This window comes from Engraulis encrasicolus, chromosome 4 (genome assembly GCF_034702125.1).
Source record: "Engraulis encrasicolus isolate BLACKSEA-1 chromosome 4, IST_EnEncr_1.0, whole genome shotgun sequence".
Lineage (NCBI taxonomy): Eukaryota > Metazoa > Chordata > Actinopteri > Clupeiformes > Engraulidae > Engraulis > Engraulis encrasicolus.
Window position 1 is genome coordinate 46,666,703 of NC_085860.1, and position 27,500 is coordinate 46,694,202.

The following is a 27,500-nucleotide window of genomic DNA, read 5'->3' on the forward strand; positions in this document are numbered from 1 at the left end:
GTGTGTGTGTGTGTGTGCGTGTGTGTGTGTGTGTGTGTGTGTGTGTGTGTGTGTGTGTGTGTGTGGAGGGAGTTGGGGGTGAGGGTCTGTGTGCTCTAGAATTCAGAGGAAATTCTCAAACATTCTTTGTCATTAAAACAGAACATTCTTCAAGCATTCTCATGGCACATAATAGTGCAGGTTGCTGTTTCCATATGTTTCACCATCTGACACCCTGTCATTCTTGTCTCCCATGTGTTCCTAGTTCTGGCCGAGTACCAGTTGAGAGATGAATTAGAAGGTAAGGAATAAGTGTGTGGAACTCACAGTACATAAACATGAAAGACAGAAAACGCCTTCAAAGTGGCAATGCTCAAGCAGCTTTTAGAATAATCCGAAGGAACTGATTTAGTCACTAGATAAATTAATTTTCAGAGTATCGGTCGCCGGCCTAAACTCAGTCTGCCAAAATAATGTAGCTATTACCTTTCGGATTTGTAGAATTCATGACAACTAACTTTTTTTAAAAGTCTAAACAAAACACCTAACTTCCTGCTTGTTCTGTAACCTCTGTCTGTAGATGGGCTCACCCACATTATTATTACACATTAAAGGGACACTGTGTGAGATTTTTTGTTGTTTATTTCCATAATTCATGCTGCCCATTCACTAATGTTACCTTTTTCATGAATGCTTACCACCACCATTAAATTCTAAGTATTCACTATGACTGGAAAAAGGGCACTTTTCATACATGAAAAGGGGGATCTTCTCCATGCTCCGCCATTTTGAATTTCCAAAAATAGCCATTTTTAGCTGCAAAAATGACTGTACTTGGACCACACTAGAAAATATGTGTTTAATACTTAGTAAACGTTCATGTAAAGATGAAATTTGGCAATAGGCAGCCCAGTTTCAATGAGCAGCATAGTTGCAGTACCCTTTTTGACCATTTCCTGCACAGTGTCCCTTTAAGAGTAACTAAGAGTAATTTTGGTTACCATAAGTTTATAACAGAGGCTCTGTGTGGAAGGGGTTTTAATTTCCTTCAGGGTTAGTTAAGCAGGGATTAAAGCAAAAAAAAGTAATCTGACTGAACTTTTTTACCGGTTAGGCACCCGATCGAGTATCACTCCGTAACCCTACGAAAACCAATGTAGCCAGGCTCTGCCCTCATGACGAAACATACATGCAAGGAATGGTGCCAGAGCCAGCGGCATAGGCAGACGGGGCAGTCGCCTAGAGCAGAATAGGCCTATGTCTTGAGGGCGCCAGTAATACCAAAAAGTGCCACAAAATCAGAACTTCAACCAACATAAATCTTTACACTTCACATGAACAATGAATATTCATTATACACTCAGTAGACCTATATAGACTCAGTAATGTGTACCTGTAGGTACTAGATCAGATGTGCTCAATCAGATGTAGGCCTACAATGCTATGTTTACAGATGCCAATTTCTAAATACAAAAAAAGGAAAGAGGGCGGGCAGGCCTAGGCCGCTCGCTCACCAGATTGACTAGAACTGGCCGAGAATGGAGGCATGGATACTATATCAGACTGCAAAGATTGAACTGAAATTTGGGGCATGTTTTGGTTATTTCTACCCATTGTTTATGAATTGTTCACAACATCATGCAGAATGGATTCACAATGAATGCTGCTTCAAAATGGTAGCTGATCTCACAGAATTATTGACTTGGAATTGCAATGTGTTGATACAGTGAGTGATCCCATTATGGGTTTTTTTTGTTGTAGCCTAGTAGTAGCCGGCTGTATTTTGTCTTTCACATTAGAATGGGCAAACACTGTTCTGGTGAAAGCACTGGTGCCCATTGCTTGCAGTTGTATTTCTGACATTTAAAAAGCCCTGATCATAGCAATCAGAGGGAGAAAACTAGCTTTAATTATTTGTATGTTTTTCACCCTTCGGCCTTTTTCAGTATTCATCCTGTTACAAATAACTTCTTGACGTTTAAAACAGGGTGCGGTATGTCTACCTCTGTGTTCTACCGTTTTGAAAACTACTGGCTACTCTTTTGCTTCTTGATGTGCGGTGCCAAGCACACGCTTACCATTGATTTAAAAAACGTCCCCGATTCTTCCTATGCGCACGTGTTCTACAAGCTGACAGGACGCAGCAGACACGACAGTCACAGACATACGCCTATCGTTTACAAAAGTAACACACTTTCCCAAGCTTGTCGCGCAGCTTTCCACTCGAATCAAGGCAAATCACCCACCCATCAGTCCTGAGTGCACAGTGCGCAAATAGGCTAACTGAACTCAAACGAAACGCATAGTCCGAGAAGATGGGCACAGACGTTGAGCCACTCAAAAACAAGCGCACACACAACTGTTGCTGCTGCACACTATTCCAGTTAGCAGAAATAGCGTCACAAAGTAACCAGCCTTGAAAATGAAACAAACGTCGAAACGGCATTTATCGACCATGAGTCCACCCATCAGAACACTGCTTCCCAGAACAGACGTGGCATAAATTGGCTCTGCCAGGGATAGCCTATCCGTGACCCAAATGCAACCCATTTTTAACTTATTTCTTGAATATATATATCGGCAACAACAATTGTTAATCTGCTATGAGTACAGATGAGACTGTGAATTATCCGTTGTCAAAAAGACAACTAGCTCTACACGCAGCCAGTCAAACGCGCTAAACTTTGAGGATGAAACGCATGGTAGGCTATCCTAGTTAGTCGTCCCATTGGGGCTATGAATAATGCTAGTAAGAGTCACAATGCTTAAAAGGCAAACCCTTCATGAAAAGGACATCATACGCAGTCGAAGTAAACTATTCATTTTTTTTTCTAAATATCTGCCACGGCAGGTGCAATGATATGGAAACGTCACTGCACTTTACATTGTATTACAATTATTTTCTTTTCTGCCATGAGCAACAATTTTGGCTATTTATTTTTTTAATCTCTCGCGTTGCGCTGCCACAGAATTGTTGACCGCTCGTGTACTTTTTTTTTGGAACACGGAAGAACAGGGGATGACCCAAAACTAGGCTAATGCTACTGACAGAGCCATCTAATAACAGAGTTACGCCACTCCCATAGACCTCTATGGACCAATCTTTCCACAGCAATGGCGGCTCTCATGGAGCCTCACGGAGAGTTAACATGGAAATCCCCATTGACTTTAGTTCTATTAGAAGTTACTTAGTTCCAGGAGGTGGCGGTATAACACAGAAAATGTGGTAAAGGTCATGTAATTTGTTTGTACTTAATCTTTGTTTGGTATGTGATGGTTCTGTGTTAGTTTCCAACGAACAGAAGTTTACTGTTAAGAAACATTTTAATCTACGCGAATCACATCACCAACCGACTTCCTGGTCCCCGGTTTGCGCAACTCTGTTATTAGATGGCTCTGGCTACTGATGAGTGAATGTTGTATCACACCGCCAATGGTGGAGTGTATAAGCCTAACTACATCCGGAGGCCTACACCAAACACACCTCTCGTCCCCTTCTCATGACCAGGAGTGCTCTCGATTTGAGTTCAGTTGGAAAGTAAAAATTGTAAATTAATTGACATAAATTATACGGACGGAAATCCGTCCAAACGAAAATCCAGTTGACGGAATTCCGTCGTAGCGACGGAAAACTTTAATCCCTGTAGTTAAGTAATATGACTGCTGCTCTTCTCTATTAGTCGCTACTACCATACTATACAACACGACTGCTTCTGTTGTGCACTAGTGGGCTAGGTCATTGAGAAGAGTAAAGTAGTATCTCTATAACACAACGGCTTCTCTTCTCCCCTAGTGGGTGAGGAGATCGAGATGACGCCGCTGCTGTTCACCAAGGGCCTGGCCGACCCCGGCAGCTGGGGCGAGAAGTTCTTCGGCCGCATCATGACGGAGGAGGTGCACCTGGGCGAGGGCTTCGCCCACAAGGCCACGCGCGTCAAGGTCATCTACGGCCTGGACCCCGTCTTCGAGTCCGGCAGCACCTGCATCACCAAGGTGCGCAACCTCATCGCGTACGGGACCAAGGAGGAGAGCCACCTCGTGGAGAGGAACCTGGAGTTCACCAAACAGGTGAGGATAGACACCCTCACTTATTATGTGGAACAGGGGTGGGGAACCATTTTTTATTCAAGGGGTCACTTGAAATTTGTATCAACTTCTCCAAAGGCTGTACTATGAACACAAAACAGGATTTCCCCCTGCACTTTAGACCTGTGTGACTTTAATTGTATTGCAAATGTAATTTCTAAGATTGCTTTACAAAACACGTCATATTTCATGTGAAACTGCATAACATTACAATTATATTGGGGGCTGGATTAGACGGCTTCACGGGCTGTAAATGGCCCGCGGCCCATAGGCGCCCCACCCCTGGTGTAGAACCTGGAGCCCACCAAACAGATGAGGAGACAGGCCCTAGGGGCAGGCCGACTGGGCAATTTCCAGAGGGGGCGTTGCCCAGGTTGCCAGTCATTGTAGGATCATCAATGTGAGCAGCACACTCTCTTTTGGACTGAAGACATTCACAATGGGCTAGACCCGAAACGTCTGTTGTTACAGTTTATGTCCGCGCACTTTGGTTACCTTTCCAGCTATATTACTTGGCACCAGCCATGTGTGCGCCTCACTTTTGTTAGTGTTTAGTTGTTCTTTAGAACCAAATAGGTGATTTGTCCAAAATGGTCTGAAGTGGCTGTTTCCCCTGTCTTTTTCTTTTTATTATTTTGCTGTTATTTTCCGTTTCACTTCTAGCAAAGAGTAGGAATAGAGAACGACCATTGGTTCCACTCTTGGGCTCTGCCTATGGATTGGCCTCAAACGATACATTTGATGTCTGGCCTGTCAAGCTAGTTGTTAGCTGATTCAAACCCGTGCGGATTGAACCTGATGCCAAAGAATTGTCAACATGGCAGTCAGAGCACACCCACAATCCTAGTGATGATCCCTTCATCACAGAAACAAAGAAAAATACATTACCACAAAAATGTACAAAGTATTTACAAAGTATGTACCACAAACAGGAGATTTTTGTGGAGCTTATGGTTTCACCATTGCAATGACATATGGCATTAAATAACTCAATATGATAAAACAGCAAGTAAGACTCCTAAGGCTGATCAGGCAATCCAGTTCATGCTGTTACAGTTTCTACGCAGTACTGGAAGTGACTCCTTGTTTTGTTTTTGGGAAAGGAAGCATGACGATCACAAGATTTATTACCATCCTGACTCATTGTAACTCAGTCGGCCAGGAGGAGAAATGTTTTTCATTAACAGGAATAGAGAAAAACAATTTGACACAGCTTACACGTCAGTTGCAACAACCACAGACTCTGTCATTGTTTGATTTCCTTTCATGTCATTGTTTGATAACATTTGATCAGACCCACAGAATACCTTTGTCTTTTTTTCTTACAGTTGTGCAGAATGCAGAATGTACTCCGAGAATACTGCAAGATCTTTGCCGCTGAGGCAAGAGTGATCGAAAACTTTGGCCATGCTCTGGAGTGAGTAACACACCCCACATTTCCTGAACGTTGTTATGGGTCGATTACGCCATAACTGTGGGTTGTAAAAGGTGCAGTGTCATGTTCTTTTATTATGCAATAGTTTTCAACTGCTGCACAGTCATGGGCACAAGACAACAACTAATCTTTTGACCATTTGAATAACGATGCCAAGTATTTAAATTAATGTGGTATTAAAACTCATTACATACTAATTTGTACTTTGAGTAAGCTAGGTAAATCAGTACACAGATCCATTTTTCTTACAGCAAAGACAGACACAGAACTAAACATGTCCTTTATGCTTATTGTATGCTATCCTGTTCTTCTTGTATCAACATTTCTTTGTGTGTTTACCCTCGCTCAGAGTGAGCCCGGTTTACCTGATGTACCGGCCAGCCAATACGGTGCCGTACGTCACCGTGGAGGCAGAGCTTAAAGGAGAGTACGTTAGGTACTGCTTCACGGACCCTTCGGGCCGTCTGGTGACCAGAACCTCCAACGAGGTGGAACAGAAGTGCAGCACATTCCAGCACTGGATACACCAGTGGACCAATGGAAACCTGGTGGTCACGCAGCTAGAAGGTGGGTGTTAAGCACAACTATAATATAAAGATAAATAAAGATGTTTGAAATCACTACATATGGCACCGGATACACCAGTGGACCAACGGAAACCTGGTGGTCACACAGCTAGAAGGTGGGTGTTAAAGGGACACTGTGCGGGAAATGTGCAGTCAAAAAAGGTACTGCAACTGTGCTGCTTATTGAAACTGGGCTGCCTATTGCCAAATTTGATCTTTACATGAAAGTTTACTAAGTAATAAACAAATACTTTCTGAAAATGGTCCAATTACTTTCATTTTTGCAGCTAAAAATGGCTATTTTAAGAAATTCAAAATGGCGGACCATGGAGAAGATCCCCCTTTTCATGTATGAAAAGTGCAATTTTTCCAGTCATAATGAATACTTAAAATTTGATGGTGGTGGTAAGTATTCATGAAAAAGGTAACATTAGTGAGTGGGGAGCATGAATTCTGGAAATATACAACTAAAAATCTCACACAGTGTCCCTTTAAGCACAACTATAAAGATAAATAAAGATGTTTGAAATCACTACATATGGCACAGGATACACCAGTGGACCAAACGTAAATCTGGTGGTCACACAGCTAGAGGGTGGGTGTTAACCACAACTACAAAGATAACTACGCAATAACTATGAAGATGTTTAAAATCACTACATATGGCACCAGATAAAACAGTGGACGAACAGAAACCTGGTGATCACACTGAAGGTGGGTTTTATTATGAATGTCCAGGGCCGCTGACAGGGCGGGACAAGCAGGCCAGTTGTCCTGGGCAGAGGGGGAAGTGGGCCCCAGAATCAGCTTGTCATTACATTAAGAGGGTGGGCTTTCAGATGACTTGGTTGCAGGCTTGGCCGAAGCTGTCAGCAACCCTTGTCATGTCTGAAACACCTTTTTCACGTTTCATGCGTAGTTCACACATACAGTAGTGTACACATGCAGTAACTCACAACATAATGTGGGTATCCTCTGTAATACTTTTGAATGAATTTCAGTATCAGTATCAGTCACTGTAGCAAGTTAGGCGCTGCTTAATTGAGCTGACTAAGTCCACTATCACTGAGCTCGTTTGCTGCATAGCTCACGACACAGTTTGCTACATAGGGCAAAGAGCGGACTAACAGAGAACTGGCAGTGACGCAGCTCAAAGGTGGCTGCTGTGTCTTTGCCATTCATGTCGCATTACAGTTAGCTGTTCCAGCTGGTCAGCTGGTCCAAAGCAGCTTACAGTTCCTTCCAGGTACAGGGTACCATGTGAAGTTAGGTATAGGCCAGGGCACAATGCTTGGATCAATCAAAGATTCTTTAAGTATATAGAGATATGCCAATGTAATAGGTTGCTATGGGCGCCTAACGTGACCAGGTTCCGGCCTGCCTAAAGGGACGTGTCATAATACTCCTAGCATTGAATAGAACAGTCCTTAGGTCTGCCTAGGTCTGCCTAAAGGGCGATTTCACCTTTGCAATAATAGAACCCGGAAACAATGGGCCAATGGAACCTCTCTCTCTACACTCTCTCTGGTTCAATGCTTTGTCCAAGTGTAATGGTTTAGGAGTGCATGCATATTCATTATCCCGGAGGTTGCAGTGTTTGAAGCTACAAGTTGCAACCCTCTGATGACAAGGACACCCCACATACAGTATACAGTACGTTCAAGTCAAAGTTGTTTGTTTTCCATTTGTGCGCAAACTAGTAGCGCAGACACATTTTAACTTTTATGCTGTCCTCTGAGTCAATAAATATTAAAAAGTAAAACAATATGACAGAAGTTATGAAGACAAATTGTATGCCCCACAGCTGAGTCTGGTAACCACAGAATAAATGAATAAATCAGCTTGAGAAGATTGTTAAAAAATCCTTGCCATCAGGGCTCTAAATTAACTTTTTTCATCTCTAGACAAAATGGCTATTAGATGATAATCCTACTAGCCAAACACACACTCCCTAATGGGTCAAAGTGTCTTTTCTACCAGCCAAACTGAATTTTCATCAGCATTTGACTGGTTGGTGGGTGTTAATTTAGAGCCCTGCTTGCCATATAGTACTGTAGAGGATGGATTTGCTATAAGATCTGCTGATTCGGTGAATCAGTTGGAATCACGAAGACCATCTAGCTGTGCCTATTCTAAATTAGCATGCACATGGGTAAGGCTACAACATCATGGAAAAATTGATAATCACGATTATGTGGATCAAAATTGAAATCACAATTATCAAGCATGATTACTCATCAACAATATACAACTGAATTTTGTGCAGACTGTTATATAAATTCAGGAAATGAAATATGACCAACAATGCATTATATGAGGGATGAACAAAATAAAGCTGAATGTTAATAATTATGTAAAAGGCAACAGCATGAAGCTTAGGTGGTTTTTGACCAGAAACACCAGCCTGTCAACATGTTCTGGCTTCAGTTGCGTATGCTCCATGAATGATTTCATGTCTATTTTTGTTTTAGGAGTTGAATCGAAAGTCACCAACATCAGGATTGCTGCCAAGACTAAAGGGTTAGTGTACATTCCTGAGCCTGACTTTTACTCATTTTGTATTGCATTTGTATTCAGAACTACTGAAAGTGCATGGGCTTATCAGAGTGCACTAACCAAAAGTTTCAAATGTACAGAACTGTAACTACTTTACAGGAAGGAACATGTAGGCCTACATAAAAAGCAATGTCCCCGACCCATGTTCCCAACGTGAACCTGGTGACGATCGTTCCAGTCTGCAACTACAACTGAACCTCTGCATGTCTAAACTAGAGATGCACCGGATCCTGATTTTTAGGATCCTGCCGGATACCGGATCCACTGCTTAAGATCCTGCCGGATCCGGAACCGGATACCGGATCCTACGAAAGGGTTGAAACACATAGCCAACTCACACACGTGGGCCCTTTTTATCACGTTGGCTCTAACTATTTTGTCTGAAAAGCCTCGGCTACCGGATCCTGGATCCTGGAACCGGATCCGGATCCTGTGAAAAACCCTATTATCCTGCCGGATCCGGAACCAGATCTTGGATCCTGTACGTACATCTCTAGTCTAAACCCCAACTTTGGTGTAGTTTACTTAAGGCTACCTAAACATTACACTTACCACCTGCTGCCTGCCTTAATCCGTTCACCAAAGCAGTGCCATGGAACAACAGCACTTCTGTACTTCCTCATTGCCAATGTATTTTCCGGCCAGTGAGCCCTCTTACTCTCAAAGCTCTTTACTGTACCCCAACGGTGTTCCTCTGTGTCCCAGGTACCAGGGCCTAACGGACGAGGCGTCCCCGAAGGTGCTGGAGCAGTTCCTGACGCACCACCAGTGCAACTACTACTGCGGCCTAATGGGCCTGCGCCCCATCAAGGTCACCGACTTCATGCAGCAGCCCAGCAAGATGAAGGGATCCCGAAGCCCCATGCTGTCACGCAAGGCAGCGGGCACGGGGGGTACGGGTACGGGCACGGGCGCCACCAGCCCCCAGCTCCAGAGGAAGGCTGGCAGCAGTCCGACGCCAAGCAGGAAGCTGGCCACCAGCCCCAAAGTCACCAGGAAAACGGTGGGTGGTGGTGGTGGTGGTGGTGGTGAGGAGGTGGCAGGGGGGGATGCTGGCGGCAAGCACAAAGCGGTGGAGATCCCCAAAGTGGTCAGAATGAGATAGACAAAGTGTGGTGACAGAAGGAAGGAAGACGAATGGAGAAAGGGGGGTTGTGGAAATGAACCACGCAAAGCTGCTCTGTTCTGCTCTGCTCAATCGAAGCTGCTTAGAGTGGGATTTCTCACCCTTCCCTAAAGGTAAAAAAAAAAGATGACCTAGTCCTGTTTTGACGTCAGACATCTTAATCTAGACTGGTGGCAGACGCTGGTGTTTTTGCACATGATCGTGGCCTTGACTAGAAATGTGACAGACGATTAGTCTGAGTGTTCTTATGAAAAGAGACGAGTGAAGACGTGATGGCTACTGTAGACAGCGTAGAGAGGCCAAGGGGCAACAGCCAGTGAGCTGTCACTCCAGGTGATGAGAGCTGAAGTTCTACTGTGAGTTCTACTGTTGCCTCCTCCTCCTCCTCCTCCTCCTCCCCCCTCCCTCTTTATCCTACTCCTCCCTCCCTCCCTTCCTCTTATTCTTTCTTCTCTTTGTCCTCTCCTCTCCTTCCTTCTCCTTTTCCCCTCCTCTCCTTCCTCCTCCCCCTACTTATGCTTATTCCTCCTCCTCCTCCTCCTCCTCCCCCTTCTCTCCCACCTCCATCTTCTCCTCCTCCTCTTCATCCTTCCTCCTCCTCCTCCTCCTCCTCCTCCTCCTCCCCCTTCTCTCCCACCTCCATCTTCTCCTCCTCCTCTTCATCCTTCCTCCTCCTCCTCCTCCTTTCAGGTAGTAGAGTTAGCAGGCTATGCTGAGGCAGGGCGTATTGTATCTGCCCAGCAAACAGAAGCTAACAGAGATGATAAGCCTCCCACTCTCAGGAACAGCACACGGTGCTCGGCACATCCTGTCCTGAAAGTACAAAAATGTAGCGGCACACTTGCCAATGGGTAGGTGGGTGCAATATACAGTACATAATATAAATAAATATTTTTTTCGAGAGAGATACTTTTTTTGGTCCGACTTTGTTGGTTGGTACAACTTTGTAAATTTGTCCAAGCTGCACACATTTGCTCTGGAAAAATTAAGAGACTGAAGTGTGATCAGAAGCTGCACAGGGGAAGGCCTTCAACCTTGCGTGATGTAATGAGAGATATGACGTTCTGTTTGTACAGCATAAATTACTTTATTTGTGTGATGGCTTGCCAATCATAGGTCAGAGTAGTCATGAATTCACTGATTTTATTTTCTCTTGTTCCATTTTTTTTCTTTTCTTTTCTCTTCCTCGCTACTCAGGCTGTACTTTATTCTGTACAGAGGTTTATTTGATCTCTATGCATCGCGGAGAGGGAAAACCTATCCCTTGAGCCTTAGGAGAAAACCTAATGGTGCATTCTCCCAATGGTGCAGGAAACTCTTAAAAATGGCTATTTCTTCTCGATGTTACAACGCAGCATTTACATATATGAATGTCACAGTTTTCTTTTGCTGTTGTCGTTAGGTTGCCTGGGACAGCCTTAAAAGACAACTTATTAGAGAGTAAAAAAATGTTAAGAAGGTGTTAAAGAAATGTTCAAGAAAATGTTTTGTAGTTATACTGTACCATCTTGATCAACTTTGTAATGGCCAGTGGTTGTGTTGTGTCCCTAGCACAGTCACTGCTTGGTGAGTCTTTTTTTGTCTTTTCTTTTTTGCAGAGTGCAAGTTTTCCACATAGTGAGTTAGCCAAAGGCAACTCACAGCCTGACAGCAGTGAAGGGTGCCAAATGTTTAGTCATTATTATTATTATTATTATTATTGACATTATCATTAGGATAACACAGGAAACCTGTGTATCCCACAACATCCAAATACTGTCCCCCTCTGATGAGAAGACGGACTAGTATTGTTGTGCTTCTGTTGAGCCATTGCGAAAGATGTCATTTAGAAAGTCACAGCTTAAATAAATAAAATATATAGATGGGTTTTTGTAGATTGAATGAAAAGAGATGCATTGCCTGGTGTGTGACAAATCACTTCGTTCCTCAGTGATAATCATATGACAATACAGAATGTGTGTTCTATGTCTCGGTGTGTGTGTGTGTGTGTGTGTGTGTGTGTGTGTGTGTGTGTGTGTGTGTGTGTGTGTGTGTGTGTGTGTGTGTGTGTGTGTGTGTGTGTGTGTGTGTGTGTGTGTGTGTGTGTGTGTAAGAGAGACAGAGAAAGAATCCTGAAAGGGGAAAGGTTGAACGAGGAAGTGTGAGCCTATGTTGTGATCTTGTGCGTTAGGTCAGTACGTGTGGTGATGTTGTGTCAATGTTTTTATAAAATAAATATGTACAGTGCAAATAAAAAGAGGCCATGTGTCTGTAAATGTATGCAATGTTATGTTTAGTAAAATTAATGTATTTACAAAGTTACAAAAATGATTGCACAGTTTTGATAATATTATACATATACTATAGGTAAATAATGACAAATTAGACATCTAACATTCTTACAATATTATACTGTATATACAAAGCTGCATTTGGATTTCCAAAACAACATTTTACAAGACATGAAGGGAAAGGTCATTACTAATAGCTTCAAATTACAGTAGATTAGAAACGGCTTCAAAACATTTATACTTGAATACACCTACAGGTTACTGTATATCTCTCACAATTGTAATAAATAAATTGGCAAACATAGGGTCAACATGAATTGGGTTGAATAAAATAAGTTATATACTTTTTGCCTTTTCATGACTTAATAAAAACACATTCTTGTATTGATAGATGTATTTAAAAAAGGGTTTTCCACTAACCACAGATCTTCCACATGTCAATTCAGTGGCAAGCCCTGTAGCAAATAACAATGTGCCAATAGCATGTTATGGGAATACCTGGGCATATGTGGCAATAGCATATTATGGGAATACCTGGGCATATGTGGCAATAGCACGTTATGGGAATACCTGGGCATATGTGGCAATAGCATATTATGGGAATACCTGGGCATATGTGGCAATAGCACGTTATGGGAATACCTTGGCATATGTGGCAATAGCATGTTACGAGCATACCTTGGCATATGTGGCAATAGCACGTTATGGGAATACCTTGGCATATGTGGCAATAGCATGTTACGGGCATACGGTATTGCTGATCAGATCGCAGCAGCTGCTCAGGTAGAGAGTGGCGTTTTTGATGGAGGTCCAGTCACCCACGAAGGACACCACCGTCCCATTGTTCACAGTGCTGCAGGACCAAGAACACAGTAGTCAGAATCAGAATTAGAATCACAAACACAGTGGTCAGAATCAGAATTAGAATCAGGGTCAAGTCATTAGTTTTCTTTTGTTTCAGACATGTAAAAGTGTTATCCTTTACTTGGCATGTTTTAACATACAGTAACATCAGCCGATTTTAAAGCATGACACACATCAACATCCATGTGACTCTGATGAAGATGGGAGTTACACCATTGAAACATGCCAGGTAAAGGATAACACCTTTACATTTCAGAAACAAAAGAAACCTAACAACTTAATTTAATAAGAATAAACGTAATACATCTAGAATCAGGGTCGGCCTGTACTGAAGCTTCAAATGAAGAGGGGGTTCTCAAACTTTCTTGGGTCGGGGACCACTAATGGAGCAGAACTTTATCCAAGGTCGTCCTCTTCATAATCGCTCCACAAATTGCAGTTACCACAATTGTTCTCTAGGTAGTCAAGTTATTACATATATTTCAATTACTTCATTCTGCTTATATCATTTTAAATTGCCTCACAGAGCTATCTTAGCCTCTGTAGAGAGAAGCAGTGGTGTGAAAGGCTAACAGAGAGTCTCAGGGACCCCCCTGGCAACCCGGACCACACTTTTGAGAACCATTGTGCTAGGGCAGTGGTTCCCAAACTTTTTACCCTGCGCACCCCTTTTACATTTCAATGTGGTTCACGCACCCGCTAAGTGAATGTTGCACAGTCGCACTGACAAGTCTAGGAGTTATAAATTACACTTCAGATGGATCCTTCCATCATACAATTCACCAAACAATTAAAACTACATAATGTTCATTAATTCTGTGTAAAAAACAGACATCTCAGCCATTGCTCTATTCAGCTCGTGCACTCCCTTGTGGCAGGCCTTGCACCCCCATGGGTGCACGCACCCCAGTTTGGGAAACCCTGTGCTAGGCCACTCTAAGTCACATTCTATGTGATTCTTTGTATAAAAACATGCACAATTTTGTGTCAAATTCTACACAAGCAAATCCTCACATCTGCAAACATAGGTCCTCTACAAACATATACAACAAACAAGGTACAATACAATTCCAGAGTCCTTGTGGCCTCTTCGGCCCTAGTAACCCTTTAGTGACCACCTCACCCCTATGCCCCTGGTAAGTGGCCATCTTTTCACCCCACACCCCCTGCCCAAGAACATATAAATAAGTAGCAGAAGGTTGTGAGGTAAATAACATTGTCAAGACACATGACACTCCAAAATGGGTCAAGAATAGAGGAAAAGGGTCAGTTGCCAAGGCCCAGGGAGTGGAATTGGATCCTCATTGCAGTTTATTTGTACTTAAATAGGAGCCCTTTCAGGCGATTTAGTCGTGGACCCAGTCAAGCCTATCAGCGGCCCTGGATAGCAGTAAACACCCCTTTCAAAGGGGTCAATAACACCTCGCCATCTTCTGTGTGGCAATAGGACAGCAGTCGGGTGAACTCACCTTTGGAAGAGGTCGTTACAGCAGGTGGTTATGTCTGGGTTAGTGATGTTGAAGTCGCCAGCCATGAAGAGGCCCATGCAGTCCGGTGGAGGCACAAAGAGGAGACCTGGAGAAGAGAAGATAACATGACACCATAAAGATCGATAGGGTTGGGTCTCTGCAATCTTTACTGCCATCACTATTTATTGTGTCAGGCAGTTTCGGGCAGTTTCAGGTGAAGTTTCCAAATCTTCAAAACAATTAAAGCTACTGAACGGAACCTGGTAGGTTAACGGTTCAATAGTATAAGACTTACCTTCCCTTCCCGTCTTCGAACTTGCCAGGAGGTTAAAATATGACACCCATAGTGTCGTATAAATTTAGCATGTCATTGTCATGGCATTACAAGCACAAAACAAGACTTTCTGAACCTAGTATGTCTCCGATTAGGTAACACAGGTCAAGATGACATAACACAAATACACTAAAGTTTCAATGCAGGTCAAGGAATTTGCCACTTCACACTAGTTTTGAAACTGTCTGGATGGCTGAAACATTTCAATTAAAGCATACAATGTCTGCATCGGCAACAGAAGTGTGCCGTCTTTATCCCTTGTACAACTAAGTTTTGCATGACCAGAACCTCAAAATCTTGGAGTGTACGCTGGTACCCTCCTCAGAAATTGGCACTACACACATACTTATTTTGTTTGTAAGTCCTACTCCTATAGTCAACCAAAAAGGGAGTTTGAAACAAACCAATGCAACTCGCTTCCTTTGTAATGAAAACCAGTTTAAATATGGCTGAAGTCACATGTGGTGCACAGCAGGCATTTTACTTGTCACACAGACGTTGATGACATGACACAATACAAGTACACTAAAGGTTGGTGGAGGTAGTTGACTTATATGCGTTGGCACTATATACACACTAAACACCTTTGGTTTTACCAGACCACAGCCAGGTTTGTATGTATGCTGCAAGATCAATACACAAGGAAGTCTATTATTTTGTCACCGCCACCATCAGAGGGTAAGTGGCCGACATGAACATGGATCTGACTGACACTTGCAGATTCGAGGTGCAGTTGGTTGTTCGTTGACTAACAAAATTGTTTGGAAGGAATAGAGTGTTCTCTATCAACCAACAGTATAATTTCAACTGATTGGTTCAGTAGAAGTAGTTTTTAAAAAGTTGTCTATCCCTGCCCTTATGAAGTGACATAGTGTATATGGAGTGAAGTATGAACATTATCCCGGGTGCACAACATGGCGTCTTACCTGCCACACAGGCGTTGATGAGAGACACGCAGGTGCCAGTGAAGAGGGCTCTCAGAACCAGAAGAGAGATGTCACCCTTTCTTGAAGGACAGATGGAGGCTGGCAGGGCCGGGAAAACATAGAGCAAAATATAATGCCAAATAAAATACGAAATACCCCACTCAGAAATGTATCCAAATTAAGATTCAAACATGCACAGCCATTGAATGTATCACAAGGGAATAATGGTTAAGTGATAACCTTCAGGAATTGGTAAACCTGATGATAGCCCACGTGTGTCATTTAGTTAGTAGTTAGTGCACTGTGTAAAATTTTTAGTAGTTCATTTCCAGAATTCATGCAGGCCCATTAAGAAATATTACCCTTTTAACAAATACTTACCAACACCGTCAAATTCATTTTTAGCTGCAAAACCTACTGTACTTTCATCATACTTGGAAACATTGGTTTATTATTTCGTAAATAAATATTCATGAAAAGATCAAATTTGGCAATGAGCAGCACCATTTCATTGAGCAGCTCAGCTGCAATACCAACTCTGGCCACCATACTACACAGTGTACCTTGAAGACAATTAAGACTCTATGCTCATCTATTACCGGTAAGTGATTTCCCACTACCTCAAGGTTAACTGGAATACAGGAAGAGGAATACCGGTAGTCTATTTCTCTTCCTGTATTTCCTCTGGGGGTATTCCAGGAACCTGGATCAATAATAAATCAGGTTAAGGTAACCTTGAGGTAGTGGGAAATCATCTAATTAATAGAAGAGCATGGATTATAGTAGAATAAACATATATTTGGAAATGTAACAGCAACTCTAAGCCTTTATGCCAACAGGGGAAAAACCCCTAGGATAGATGAGTGTGATGAGTTACAAACATTCAACTTTCTGAATCCAGAACCGATGACATGGAAAGTAGCACTTACACAAGCCTCCAATGACGATCCCAAGAGAACTGAAGTTGGCAAAGCCACAAAGTGCATACGTGCAGATGATTTCTGTCCTAATCTGCAATGGGAAATATCAGCTATTTTAGAATCACGAGTGTAAATTGTACATTAAATCACATATGAAGAAAGTGACAATAAAAGCTGACTTGACTTGATTTGACTTGACTTCTGACTGCAGATGCTGTTTAGCTACACAGTACCTAAATGTTTCAATGACGGTTCAAAGGCATAACATTAAAACATTGTGTTTTCCTCCAAACAGGATGGGCAGCACTGTTTACTCAGTAGGGTTTGTTCTGTATCCACCCTGCATGATTGTCATCACTTTGACAAGAGATGTTTCTGTATCACGATACAATGTCACAAACACAATACCTTTGAACTTTACAAAAAAGTGTTCAGTGTTATATTGAAAAGTTATTATTAATAGTGTTATACTGCCATTGTTATACTGATGACAAACATAGATAACTGAAAATAATTTGCTGACATGTATTGCGGTACCAATAGATATCAAATAACAATTGCATCAGGCTCCATCATTTAAGGCCAATAAAACCATAACACGTATCCTTACCAACAGCATGCACTTGCACTCATTTATGGGACTCAAAGGGTGGTAACATGAAAGTTAGTGATTGCATTCTCACCCATGCCGTTGTGTCTCTCACACAATTGCATAAAAATGACAGGATGTCGGGATGAATAAAATACCGAGCACCCCAATACCCCATGCCACTGCAGGTGATAATAGCAAAACACAAGTACATACTGAGACAGTGTTTTCCGTAAGGCCATTATGTACCATGGTAACTACAGTCAGGGAAGCCGACAGTGGAGGACAAAAGGGGTCAGCTGTCCCGGGCCCAGAGGGAAGGGGGGGCAGAATTGGGTTCTCATTACATTGTATGTATTGGGGGTGTGGGGGGCATTCAGATGACTTTGTCCCGGGCCCAGCCAAAGCGGTCAGCGGCCTTGACTACAATACTTGCCGAGACTGTGTTTTCCGTAAGGCCATTCAGCCTGTTGGTCTTCATTTCCGACAGTTTCTCGTAAGCGATGAACTCGTTGAGGAAGAGCTTGGTGCCGATGAGCTCTGCCACGACGAAGGCCTCTTCATAGGGCACGCCCATCATGAAGGCGATGGGCATGAATACGTAGGAACAGATTTGCTGTGAGACAGAGAGAGGGAAAAGATACGTCAGGTATCCACCCACTTGCACTCTTTCTAAGTCTCAACCAGTGCAATACTGTGCACTTCTTGTTAGGGTACGTGTGTGTGTGTGTGTGTGTGTGTGCGCGCGTGCATGCGTGCATGTATGTGTACGTGTGTGTTACCCACGGTGCACTTTTCTCCTGCTGTTCGATCGCCTTGTGGAAGTTGTCTGAGTTACATGTAACTAAGCCCCCTCCTAGCCCTTTCTGACTAGGCATGATAATAGGCGAAAGATAAGAGTTGTCTGCATCGCTTACTGTTGACAGGGCTTATCTCACCATTGAGTTGTCAAAGACACAGGTACTCAAATAGACATTAAGGTAAAATGATCAATAAATATCAAAAACACAAACTCTCAGAAGTCACTGATTCCCTCATTCTGACAAAAGGCACCGTGCCTCTTTCTTCAAGTCAAAGTCATCTAAACTTTCTAGTTAGTGAATATTTACTTTACAGTATATTTTGCCTACAGTATATATTTTTTGTGCTTGCAAAAAATGCCTCATTGACATTTGGAGAATCAGTTTGTCAAGACGATACTGTATTTATTGGTCATGAAAAGTCAACATGCTGACCTCAATCTCAAGAGTTGAAGTCACTTACATGTACTGTACCTGCAAAACTGGCACAGGCCACTGGAATAATGTGATCCTGAGGAGTGTGTGCGTGTGTGCGTGCGTGCGTGTGCGTGTGCGTGTGTGTGTGTCTGTGTGCGTGTGTGTGTGTGTGTGTGACCCACACATACCTGAAAGGTGATCTCTGGGTATCCCACCAGGCCCCCCAGCCAGTCCAGCGCCGCGTTCACGAATGCCAAGATTGCCAGGAATGCTATCAGGTTCACTGCTATGTTAGCGCACAGCCCGATAGAGGCGGACGCACCTCCACTTGCTGCCTCCAAAATATTTTGTTCACCCCTTTCAGGAAGAACGAAAAAAAAGGGGGAAAGGGGAAAGAAAAAAAGGAAATGACGTGTACTTTTATTATATGGAAATTATGAGAATATTTACCATTTATGGGAATATTGGCACATTATTATAAGTTCCCCAGAAATTGTATTAAACATAGTAAGTAACAAACCAACCACACCTGTCTAAGACCACATTAGACACTTTTTCCAAGTGAAAATCACTTTTGTAAAAGCAGTAATAGTTTGCAGATTTCCCCAGCCTTTCATTCAGACACACTTTTGTGCTCAGCAACCATGATTATGATCTAAAGCAGCGGTTCCCAAACATTTTTCTCCACGCACCCCCTTTCACATTTCAATGTGGTTCGCGCACCCCCTAAGCGAATGTTGCTCCATCGCACATTTTGGGTAATCCTGATTTCCAATCAGACGTTTTTTTCTGCCATCATTACAATGGAACTTATTGCATGCCAAGTCTATGAGTTATAAATTACACTTTTAATTCATCAAACAATTAAAACTACCTGACGTTCATTAAAAAATACCACACATATCCACCATTGCTCTATTCAGCTCGCGCACCCCCTGGTGACAGGCCAGGCACCCCCAGGGGTGCACGCACCACAGTTTGGGAAACCCTGATCTAAAGACTACGTTTGTTTATAAAGAGCTTAACAAGCACTGACTGCTGAGTAAACCAGACAGAATGAAATGTATGTTTACATAACCAATGTCTTTTCTCACATTATCAATAACATGGCTAATGCATGCACCATCGATATTAGAGCTATCCTTTCATGGGCAAGGCCAAGGTGTCTATGTGCTACTCAGCATAGGTCTCTCACCCGCCATCCACCTTCACGTTTTTGCTGTTTTTGAATTTGCTCTCCTCCCTCTCGGGGTAGGACAGCTTGGCGGCCGCCAGGGCACATGGGGCAGCCATGACAGAGGCGGATATCAGGGCGGAGGCATCGATCTGTTGGTTGGGGAGCACAGTTAAAAGCCCTCATGGTCACGTTCAACACACTCTCTTCAGCAGCATGTGGTATTTATAGACAAACACAGATAAGCTAATCTGATAACAAAACAGATGGACAGTATCATTACTACGGGTAATCTTTAGAAAAGAGGCAAAGACGGAAGGAGAGAAGGAAGGACAGACATTAAATCAAACAGAGGTGGAAGCAGAGTTTTCTAGTATCACACAAAAGATATTCTGGCTGCCATCACTAATAATATTTGGCCTCCTCCTAAAGCAGTGGAGTAAATTACCATCACATTCTCCACGAGCCACCTGAACTTACAGACTGTTATGACACAATAGGCTTATCAGCATCACCGAGCTGTGGCTAACAATCTTTGGCAAGAGCAGACCAGTGGGTGGAGAGGACAGGAGAGAGGGGGCAGAGGGCCATGATAGGAGTCTGGACGAACACCCTTTGGTCAACATGATCATTAACTCCACAGCTACAGCGTACACTACAAGGGGTGTCAGTTAACACTGATGTGTTCCCTACAGGATTGCACTAGGAGTATTTAGTAAGTGAACATCCTGGTATGGCATGGCATGGCAAGCCAAAGGAGGGGAGATAGACGGCATTCAAGAGCTAAAGAAATGACTAAAGACAAAAAAGGGGAGTCAAGATATAGGACGTATACACCATATCTTAAACCTCCTGTAAACATATAATAATATTAAATCATAATAATAAATCTAATAATAAATAATTTGTATTTCTAATCTTATAGTATGTATAATCTAATATTTTGATAAAAAGACTCACTCCAAAGTTGATGAAGGCTCCCATCACGCTGCCTGCGATGGTGGCGAAGCCTCCCGTCATGACAGCGTGGATCTCTGATTTGGTCATGTCCTTCAGGTACGGACGAATCAGCAGTGGCGCCTCAGTCTACATCATCAGAATGGCAGAATATTACATGTAAGCCTTCTAGTATACTAGTATGAACTACTGATGTCTGTATGCACATTATTATACTGTATGTTCTGTGTTGTATGTCCTACTAAGTTGTAATTCAATGCTACCTATGTGTATATTGTATGGCCATGATTTCATAGGTGTGTTGTCACAGGATTTTTATGTTTATATTGTGTTCATAAAATGCTTAGAAGAAGATATAGGATAGTGTTCAAGGTGGGGGGAGGTAAGAGTGGCATTTCATTTACTGTACATGTGGTTTTTTTTACAATAAAGCTGACCTTGACCTTCAGTCACAAAGCATATACATACATAAACTGTATCATCTCCACCCATGTCATTTTCTAATGGCGATACTTTACCCGGCAATTGATCATTTTAGCTCACAGGGAAACAGAGCTATCTCTGGTCTAAACTGGTTTTCAGAGACAGTGAAGGACAACCACAGATTCTGTAAGGGCTGTGGGACCACCATAGCTTCTCCCAGAACAAGTTATTGTGAATGATCTTAAGATTGTTTACAGGCCAACTTTAAAAGCAGGTTATTGTGTCAGAGACAGAGTCATTTCTCAGAAAATTCCTTCAGTTTTTTGCTGATTTTTAGGTTAACGACAGGCCATTACGTAACTCAGTAACAGAATCCCAAACAGTTTACGGAGGGGGCCGGGTGAGGTAAAGTCAGCTGGTCTTATGCAACGACGGACATTCATAAAATCAGGTCACATAATCATTGGTGGCGCTTTCATATTAGAATCAAGGAGTAGTAGAGTAAATTGTATTAATCCCAAAGTAAATTAACCTGTTAAAACACAACATAATACATTTGCTGTTACCAGAATAGCAAGGACCAAGTCGTAGTGCATTACTAAAGGCCTTATGGTATGTCACAGTAGTGTAGTACTGTGGTAGTTAGCTTGTCAATGAGCCTGTTTATATGCGTATCAATAAACCGTTTATGAGCAGGTTTTTGGAGTTACCGGTTTATTTGAGCGCTCATGTAAACTGAATAAACAGTTTTCATGATCGGTTTATTGACGTTTATTGACTGATTTCTGAAGACATGTATACAGCATAATCGGGTCAGGTTATTGACATTCTAGAACGATAAGTAGCCAATCACAAGCATTAAATTCTCGCTTCGTGTCACACACTTTAGTGGAACACAGGCAACCGACGAACTGCATTTAAACAGCAATAATTTACTCCAACAACCTGTTTATTCCAATAACCCTGTTATTGTGGACATATAAACGGGCTCAATGTCTATTACAGTGTTCCATTACGTTATGCATTATGGGGCTATACGCATTGATACATTAGATTAAGATTCTTCACTGGGCTGCCACCTCACCTGACCAACGAAGATGTTTCCTGCCACACTCAGTGTCTCTGTAGCCGTGGTTCCCATTGTTATTTGCATGATGAAGGAAATCTGAGAGAGAAAAGGAGCAGTTAGCATAGCTCAAAATCATTATAGACAGGGAAGTCAACAGTGGAGAAAACGGGGTACCTTTCACAGGACCAGGAGGAAAAGGGGGCCCAGAATTGGTTTCTTTCTGTGAGAGAGAGAGAGAGTGTGTGTGTGTGTGTGTGTGTGTGTGTGTGTGTGTGTGTGTGTGTGTGTGTGTGTGTGTGTGTGTGTGTGTGTGTGTGTGTGTGTGTGTGTGTGTGTGTGTGTGTGTGTGTGTGCGTCTGCGTGTATGTGCGTGCGTGTGTGTGTGTGGGGGGGGGGCAATAGATAACTTTGTCCCGGCCCCGTCCAAAACTGTCAGCGGCCCCAATAACACACATTCCAGTCAGTCAACGCCTCCACTCCTCACCACTCCAAATCCAGCCAGTGAACAGACACACAGGGCCTCTTCTTACCTTCATGATAATCCACTGCATTATTCCGAGGTAGTAGAGGACAGACATTACACTGCTGAAGAACACCACAATGGGCAGAGCCTGCACAGACACAAACACATTAAGTACTGTATGTATTTGTACAGCAGAACCCAGTGTTTACCGGACACTTGTCTGGTTTTGCTCATTTATTATTAGAGGGAACAACACATTTTGCTCAGGAATTGACTGAGTATTTGTTTTAGTATAAATTGCACATCTGGAGTCTGTTTCAAATCCTCTGTGTAATGCTATATAGAGAAATTTGGCAATAAAGTACACTTGACTTGGCTTGAAATGTGGAAAAAAACAAAGCCTTAATGACAGCCGTTAAAAAAACAACAACCCTATGAATGAAACCTCCATGCACATATTACTGTATGTAGCTACAGACTCACCTGAAATGCAAAGATATCTATCAGGTCTCCGAACACAAATGAAGATCCAGCTTTCGTGTAGTCCAAAAATATCTGAAATAATGTGAGCAATGTTATACTTCTGGTGAATAAATTACTTTTCATCAAAAAAGGTTGACTGAAACATTAACAACCCACTTTTGCCAGTTATAATCATCCTCACCGATCATTATTCCATATTTTAAGATGTCATTGTTCTGTGCAATCACGGACTACAGAAGTACTCTAGTTTGGGACAGGGAAACAGCTAAAGCCATGACAGATGTTTGGTGCATCAGATACAGTACCTGGACTTGATCACCAAGCCACTTGAATGCAACAAGGCCTGGCTGTGTCCGGATGACAAACAAGCCAATTGCAAACTGCAAGCCAAGACCCCAAAAGACAGTCCGCCATGGTACCTGCATACACAAAGAGAAATTCAAATTGGACCCGGTCTACTGTATCACGATCAACATTCCAGCATTACTTTTGAATTAACACTTAAAGGGACACTGTGCAGGAAATGGCCTAAAAAGGCACTGCAACTATGCTGCTTATTGAAAATGGGTTGGCCATCGCCAAATGTGATATTTACATGAAAGTTTACAAAGTAATAAACAAATATTTTCTAGTATGGTCCAAGTAGGGTCATTTTTGCAGCTAAAAATGTTCCAGTCATAATGAATACTTGGAATTTGATGGTGGTGGTAAGTATTCATTAAAAAGGTAACATTAGTGAATGGGCAGCATGAATTCTGGAAATAAAGAACTAAAAATCTCACACAGTGTCCCTTTAACATATTTTAAACAACACACTGGTTCCATTTTGAAACGTCATAATGTTGTGACATAGTGTGTCAAAGTGTCGGTGTAAAGTTCACAGGAAATCCAAAGTCTGCAGAATAGCTATGGGTAGCCCAAAGATAAGGACGTGTGGTGTGTGTGTGTGTGTGTGTGTGTGTGTGTGTGTGTGTGTGTGTGTGTGTGTGTGTGTGTGTGTGTGTGTGTGTGTGTGTGTGTGTGTGTGTGTCTGTCTGTCTGTCTGTCTGTCTGTCTGTCTGTCTGTCTGTCTGTCTGTTTGTGTGCGAGTGTGTGGGAAAAGGCTTGCCAGCAGACACTCTGCTAGCCGTGCATGACACCACCGCCCAAACACATAGCGCCAAACTTACTGCTGTACTTTGGGGGAAAGAAAGTTACACACCCACAATGACCATACACACCACCACCCTTAACAGAGTCCTGAAGTGCAAGTAAAGACCATACAGACAACATCACACTTACAGTCATTGAGAAATTAACAGGTCAGCAGTGAACAAGAAGCCTGAAGAAGCCTGAACTCACACCCATGATATGCCTCCGTATGCTACTGGTTGAAGCTGCAATTAAATCAGAATCTTTCCTTTGACTTATATACCAGGAAGGGCAATGCCACAGGACATGCATCATTGCCTTAAGGCATCACTCATTAAAACCCAACTAAAATTGTCAACATCGGTAGGTAAAGGCATACATTTAAATATCCGCAGATGCGTTTCCTAGAATGAATGGGTTAAATAGGTCCCATTGTAAACAATGGCCATGTCACCACCAGCATCACCAGTACTTGACTGTAAGCAATAACCATCCAATAAGCAATGTACAGACCACCATTACCATAGCCCTTGAGTAAGGAACATACCAGCGGAGAGCCTACACACCCTGTCCAACTAGCTGCAGTCCTGTTCGCAGAGAAGAGAAACGGGCCCACAACGAACATAACAGACAGCAGCACCCTTACCACTCCTCAGAGACGCAGATCCACAATGCATTTCCAGCCTAGACTGTAGGGCAGTGTTTCTCAACTGGTGGGCCGCGACCCAAAAGTGGGTCGCGGAGGGGTCATGGGTGGGTCGCGGAGCCTTGGTGTAAAAAAAAACATAATTCTAAAAAAAAAAAATTCCAACTTTTCCTGCAACAATTTACAACTTTTATTTTGTTAGGCTAGTGAACTCTGTGTCATCTGTCGTCATAGATACAATCTGAATGTTTATGCGAGATCGAGTCTTGGTTACATTTTGAGAATTGCATTGAATTGACTTGAACGCTAAAAAATTGGGTCGCGACCGAATGAGAGTGGAAAATGATGGGTCCCAAGACTGTTCCAGTTGAGAACCACTGCTGTAGGGTATGCTGAACTAATCATAATCCTGTGTGTGGATAAGAGCAACAGTCCCATGATGAACATACGTACAGACAACACTCTTACCACAGTCCTCCAAGGAGACACTGATCCACAATGAAAATACAGTCTCCTACAGAGTACGCTGAACTCACCACAGGAACAGGCATACACAATACTGCGGTCAGCCATAATGGATTCAGCAATGCATCGCGATGCAGGGCACGGACGATTCTGCATCGATTTGGCAAAGGCCATACAACACAACAACAGACCCATGCGGAACACGTAGACATCAGCACCCTTTGTCACAGTCCTGTAAAGACCAATTCGCAATGGGTATACACACACAGTGTCAAACTTACCACCGTCCTGTTTGCGGAAAAGAGAAAGAGGCCTATGATGAACATGATGATCCCCCCAAAGGATATCAGCTGCCGGGGACGCTGAAAGTTGTCTATGGCCAACCAGGCCACCAGGCCAGCCACCACGGCCAGGATGAACAGCCTGCAGGGTCACAACACACATACACGCACGCATGCACGCAGGCACACACACGCACACACACACACATGTAAACACACACACACACACACACACACACACACACACACACACACACACACACACACACATGTAAACACACACACACACACACACACACACACACACACACACACACACACACACACACACACACACACACACACACACACACACACACACACACACACACACACACACTTCAGTGTTATCATTCCAATTATTTCCTACTTCCTAACACTGTTCTGCTCTCAGGTTTGATGAGTAAGAGGAACATTTACTTGAGCACATTCATGAATACAAAAGCTGAGATTAATGGTACAAATACTCTTTCTTTCGGGCATATCACACAGAAAAAAACAGTGATTTTTGACAGAGGCAGACATCAACATTGATGCAAACATGCAACTGTAAAGAATGTCAAAACAAACAAAAAACAAATATTTTAACGTACCATTTTATCCATTTCAGGTTGTTCTTGAAACACCTGTGTACAGGTTTGAAGCACCTCTTGATATCGTCGCCCTTGTACTTTTTAATGAGGTCATAGAGTGTGGAGACCACTGCCAAACTAGTTAGGACTACAAGGGCAATTGCCCTGTTGAAGTCCATAACACAGGCTGTGATGAAATAGGCAACATATCCTGTAGGGGAAACACATGCCATCAGGGAAAATTAACTGTTTTGATCCAGTTCTGAATTCTCCACTTACGTAAACAATTGAGTTGAATACTCAGTGCAAACTGTAGTCTTAACCTTATCTGCCATTTCCAATCACATTGTAGCTTTCAGCTATGGTTATTTTTGATTTGGCTGCACAATGTAGAAATATCACTAAGGAGGGTAGGATAAGGAAGCAAACATTGACCATTGCACCTAAGATACCACTATATTGGCATGTTTCATGCCAATTCAAATTAGAATTTAGTTCTAAGGAAGCATGAGCTTGGTCCATTGAAAGCTGTACTACCTGCTCCGAGAAGGGCCAACACAATATACTTGATGATCCTGGAGTGTTTCTTGCAGTACCGTTCAACTGCATTGATGGGTGCAAACAATTTACTGAGAAAAAAACTGAAAAGGCAAAGACATTTGCTTATTGACCAGTATACAGAAATTGCATCAGCACACCAAGCTTCACATTTTTTGACTCCACAAGCAGTTGCAATTCAGTGGCAAACTAAATGTATAGGATCATAACTGCATTCTGAAGTTAGTGCAAGAACATGCAAGAAGTCATGTATTATAATTTGTCATACATGTACTATGCTGTTAAAAAGGCTATTACTGTAAACAGTGAGTGATGCATTTCATCGCAGTAGCCTACCTGCAGCATGATTTTGATTCTGTGGTCGAATCCTTTTCAATGTCTCTGTCTTTATGACTTGAAGCCTTGCTGCTGGTATCACTGCTGTCATCCTACAGGGACATCACAGAATCACCAAAATATGAGCTCAACAATCCGTTTATTTTAATTATAACAGATATTTATTATGAGTTTCATGTTCTGTTTCCTCCCTCTCCTTTTCCTTTTTTTTCCTTATTCCCATTGTATGGTTTACATGTATGTTCAGTCTGGTAAATGTGTATGTGGTTTGTGGCAGTACAACAATGTGTGTTTACAAATTGTTAAGTCAATAAAGAAAATAATAAAAAAGTTCAAACAAATAAAACACAACACAAACCATCTCCCTAACCATCAGGCCATCTCATAAAGCGTCATCAAGCCAGTGTTTTTTTTTATTTATCAGCCTTTCAGGGGGTATGATGTGTATGATACAGAAAACGTGGTAGTTATGATGACAATTCCATAAAAAGTTGACCTCTACCAAACACTGGCATTCCTCCGTACAAGCCAGCATAAACAAAAACATTGTCACAAGTAAGCATAAG

The 27,500-nt window shown here is 42.5% G+C and overlaps 2 protein-coding genes across 4 annotated transcripts in view; one reads left to right on the forward strand and one right to left on the reverse strand.

Moving 5' to 3' along the window:
• The window catches only part of alpk3a (alpha-kinase 3a), a 36,097-nt gene extending 25,746 nt beyond the window's left edge, over positions 1-10,351 (forward strand). For all 3 annotated transcript variants that reach the window (XM_063197520.1, XM_063197522.1, XM_063197521.1), the window contains 6 exons: positions 245-280; positions 3,773-4,047; positions 5,394-5,482; positions 5,850-6,067; positions 8,538-8,586; positions 9,328-10,351. In XM_063197520.1, coding sequence (XP_063053590.1) covers positions 245-280; positions 3,773-4,047; positions 5,394-5,482; positions 5,850-6,067; positions 8,538-8,586; positions 9,328-9,727 — 1,067 coding nt within the window. In that variant the 3' untranslated portion in view covers positions 9,728-10,351. The remainder of the gene's footprint in view (positions 1-244; positions 281-3,772; positions 4,048-5,393; positions 5,483-5,849; positions 6,068-8,537; positions 8,587-9,327) is intronic.
• slc28a1 (solute carrier family 28 member 1) overlaps positions 10,345-27,500 on the reverse strand; it is a 17,580-nt gene continuing 424 nt past the window's right edge. Inside the window, exons 3-18 of the mRNA XM_063197524.1 lie at positions 26,935-27,026; positions 26,578-26,681; positions 26,062-26,251; positions 25,430-25,571; positions 23,212-23,325; positions 22,907-22,978; positions 22,491-22,571; positions 21,976-22,056; positions 20,472-20,597; positions 19,533-19,663; positions 18,526-18,694; positions 17,557-17,736; positions 16,541-16,622; positions 15,612-15,710; positions 14,352-14,457; positions 10,345-12,871 (exon numbers count right to left, since the gene is read on the reverse strand). Coding sequence (XP_063053594.1) covers positions 12,757-12,871; positions 14,352-14,457; positions 15,612-15,710; positions 16,541-16,622; positions 17,557-17,736; positions 18,526-18,694; positions 19,533-19,663; positions 20,472-20,597; positions 21,976-22,056; positions 22,491-22,571; positions 22,907-22,978; positions 23,212-23,325; positions 25,430-25,571; positions 26,062-26,251; positions 26,578-26,681; positions 26,935-27,026 — 1,884 coding nt within the window. The 3' untranslated portion in view covers positions 10,345-12,756. The remainder of the gene's footprint in view (positions 12,872-14,351; positions 14,458-15,611; positions 15,711-16,540; positions 16,623-17,556; positions 17,737-18,525; positions 18,695-19,532; positions 19,664-20,471; positions 20,598-21,975; positions 22,057-22,490; positions 22,572-22,906; positions 22,979-23,211; positions 23,326-25,429; positions 25,572-26,061; positions 26,252-26,577; positions 26,682-26,934; positions 27,027-27,500) is intronic.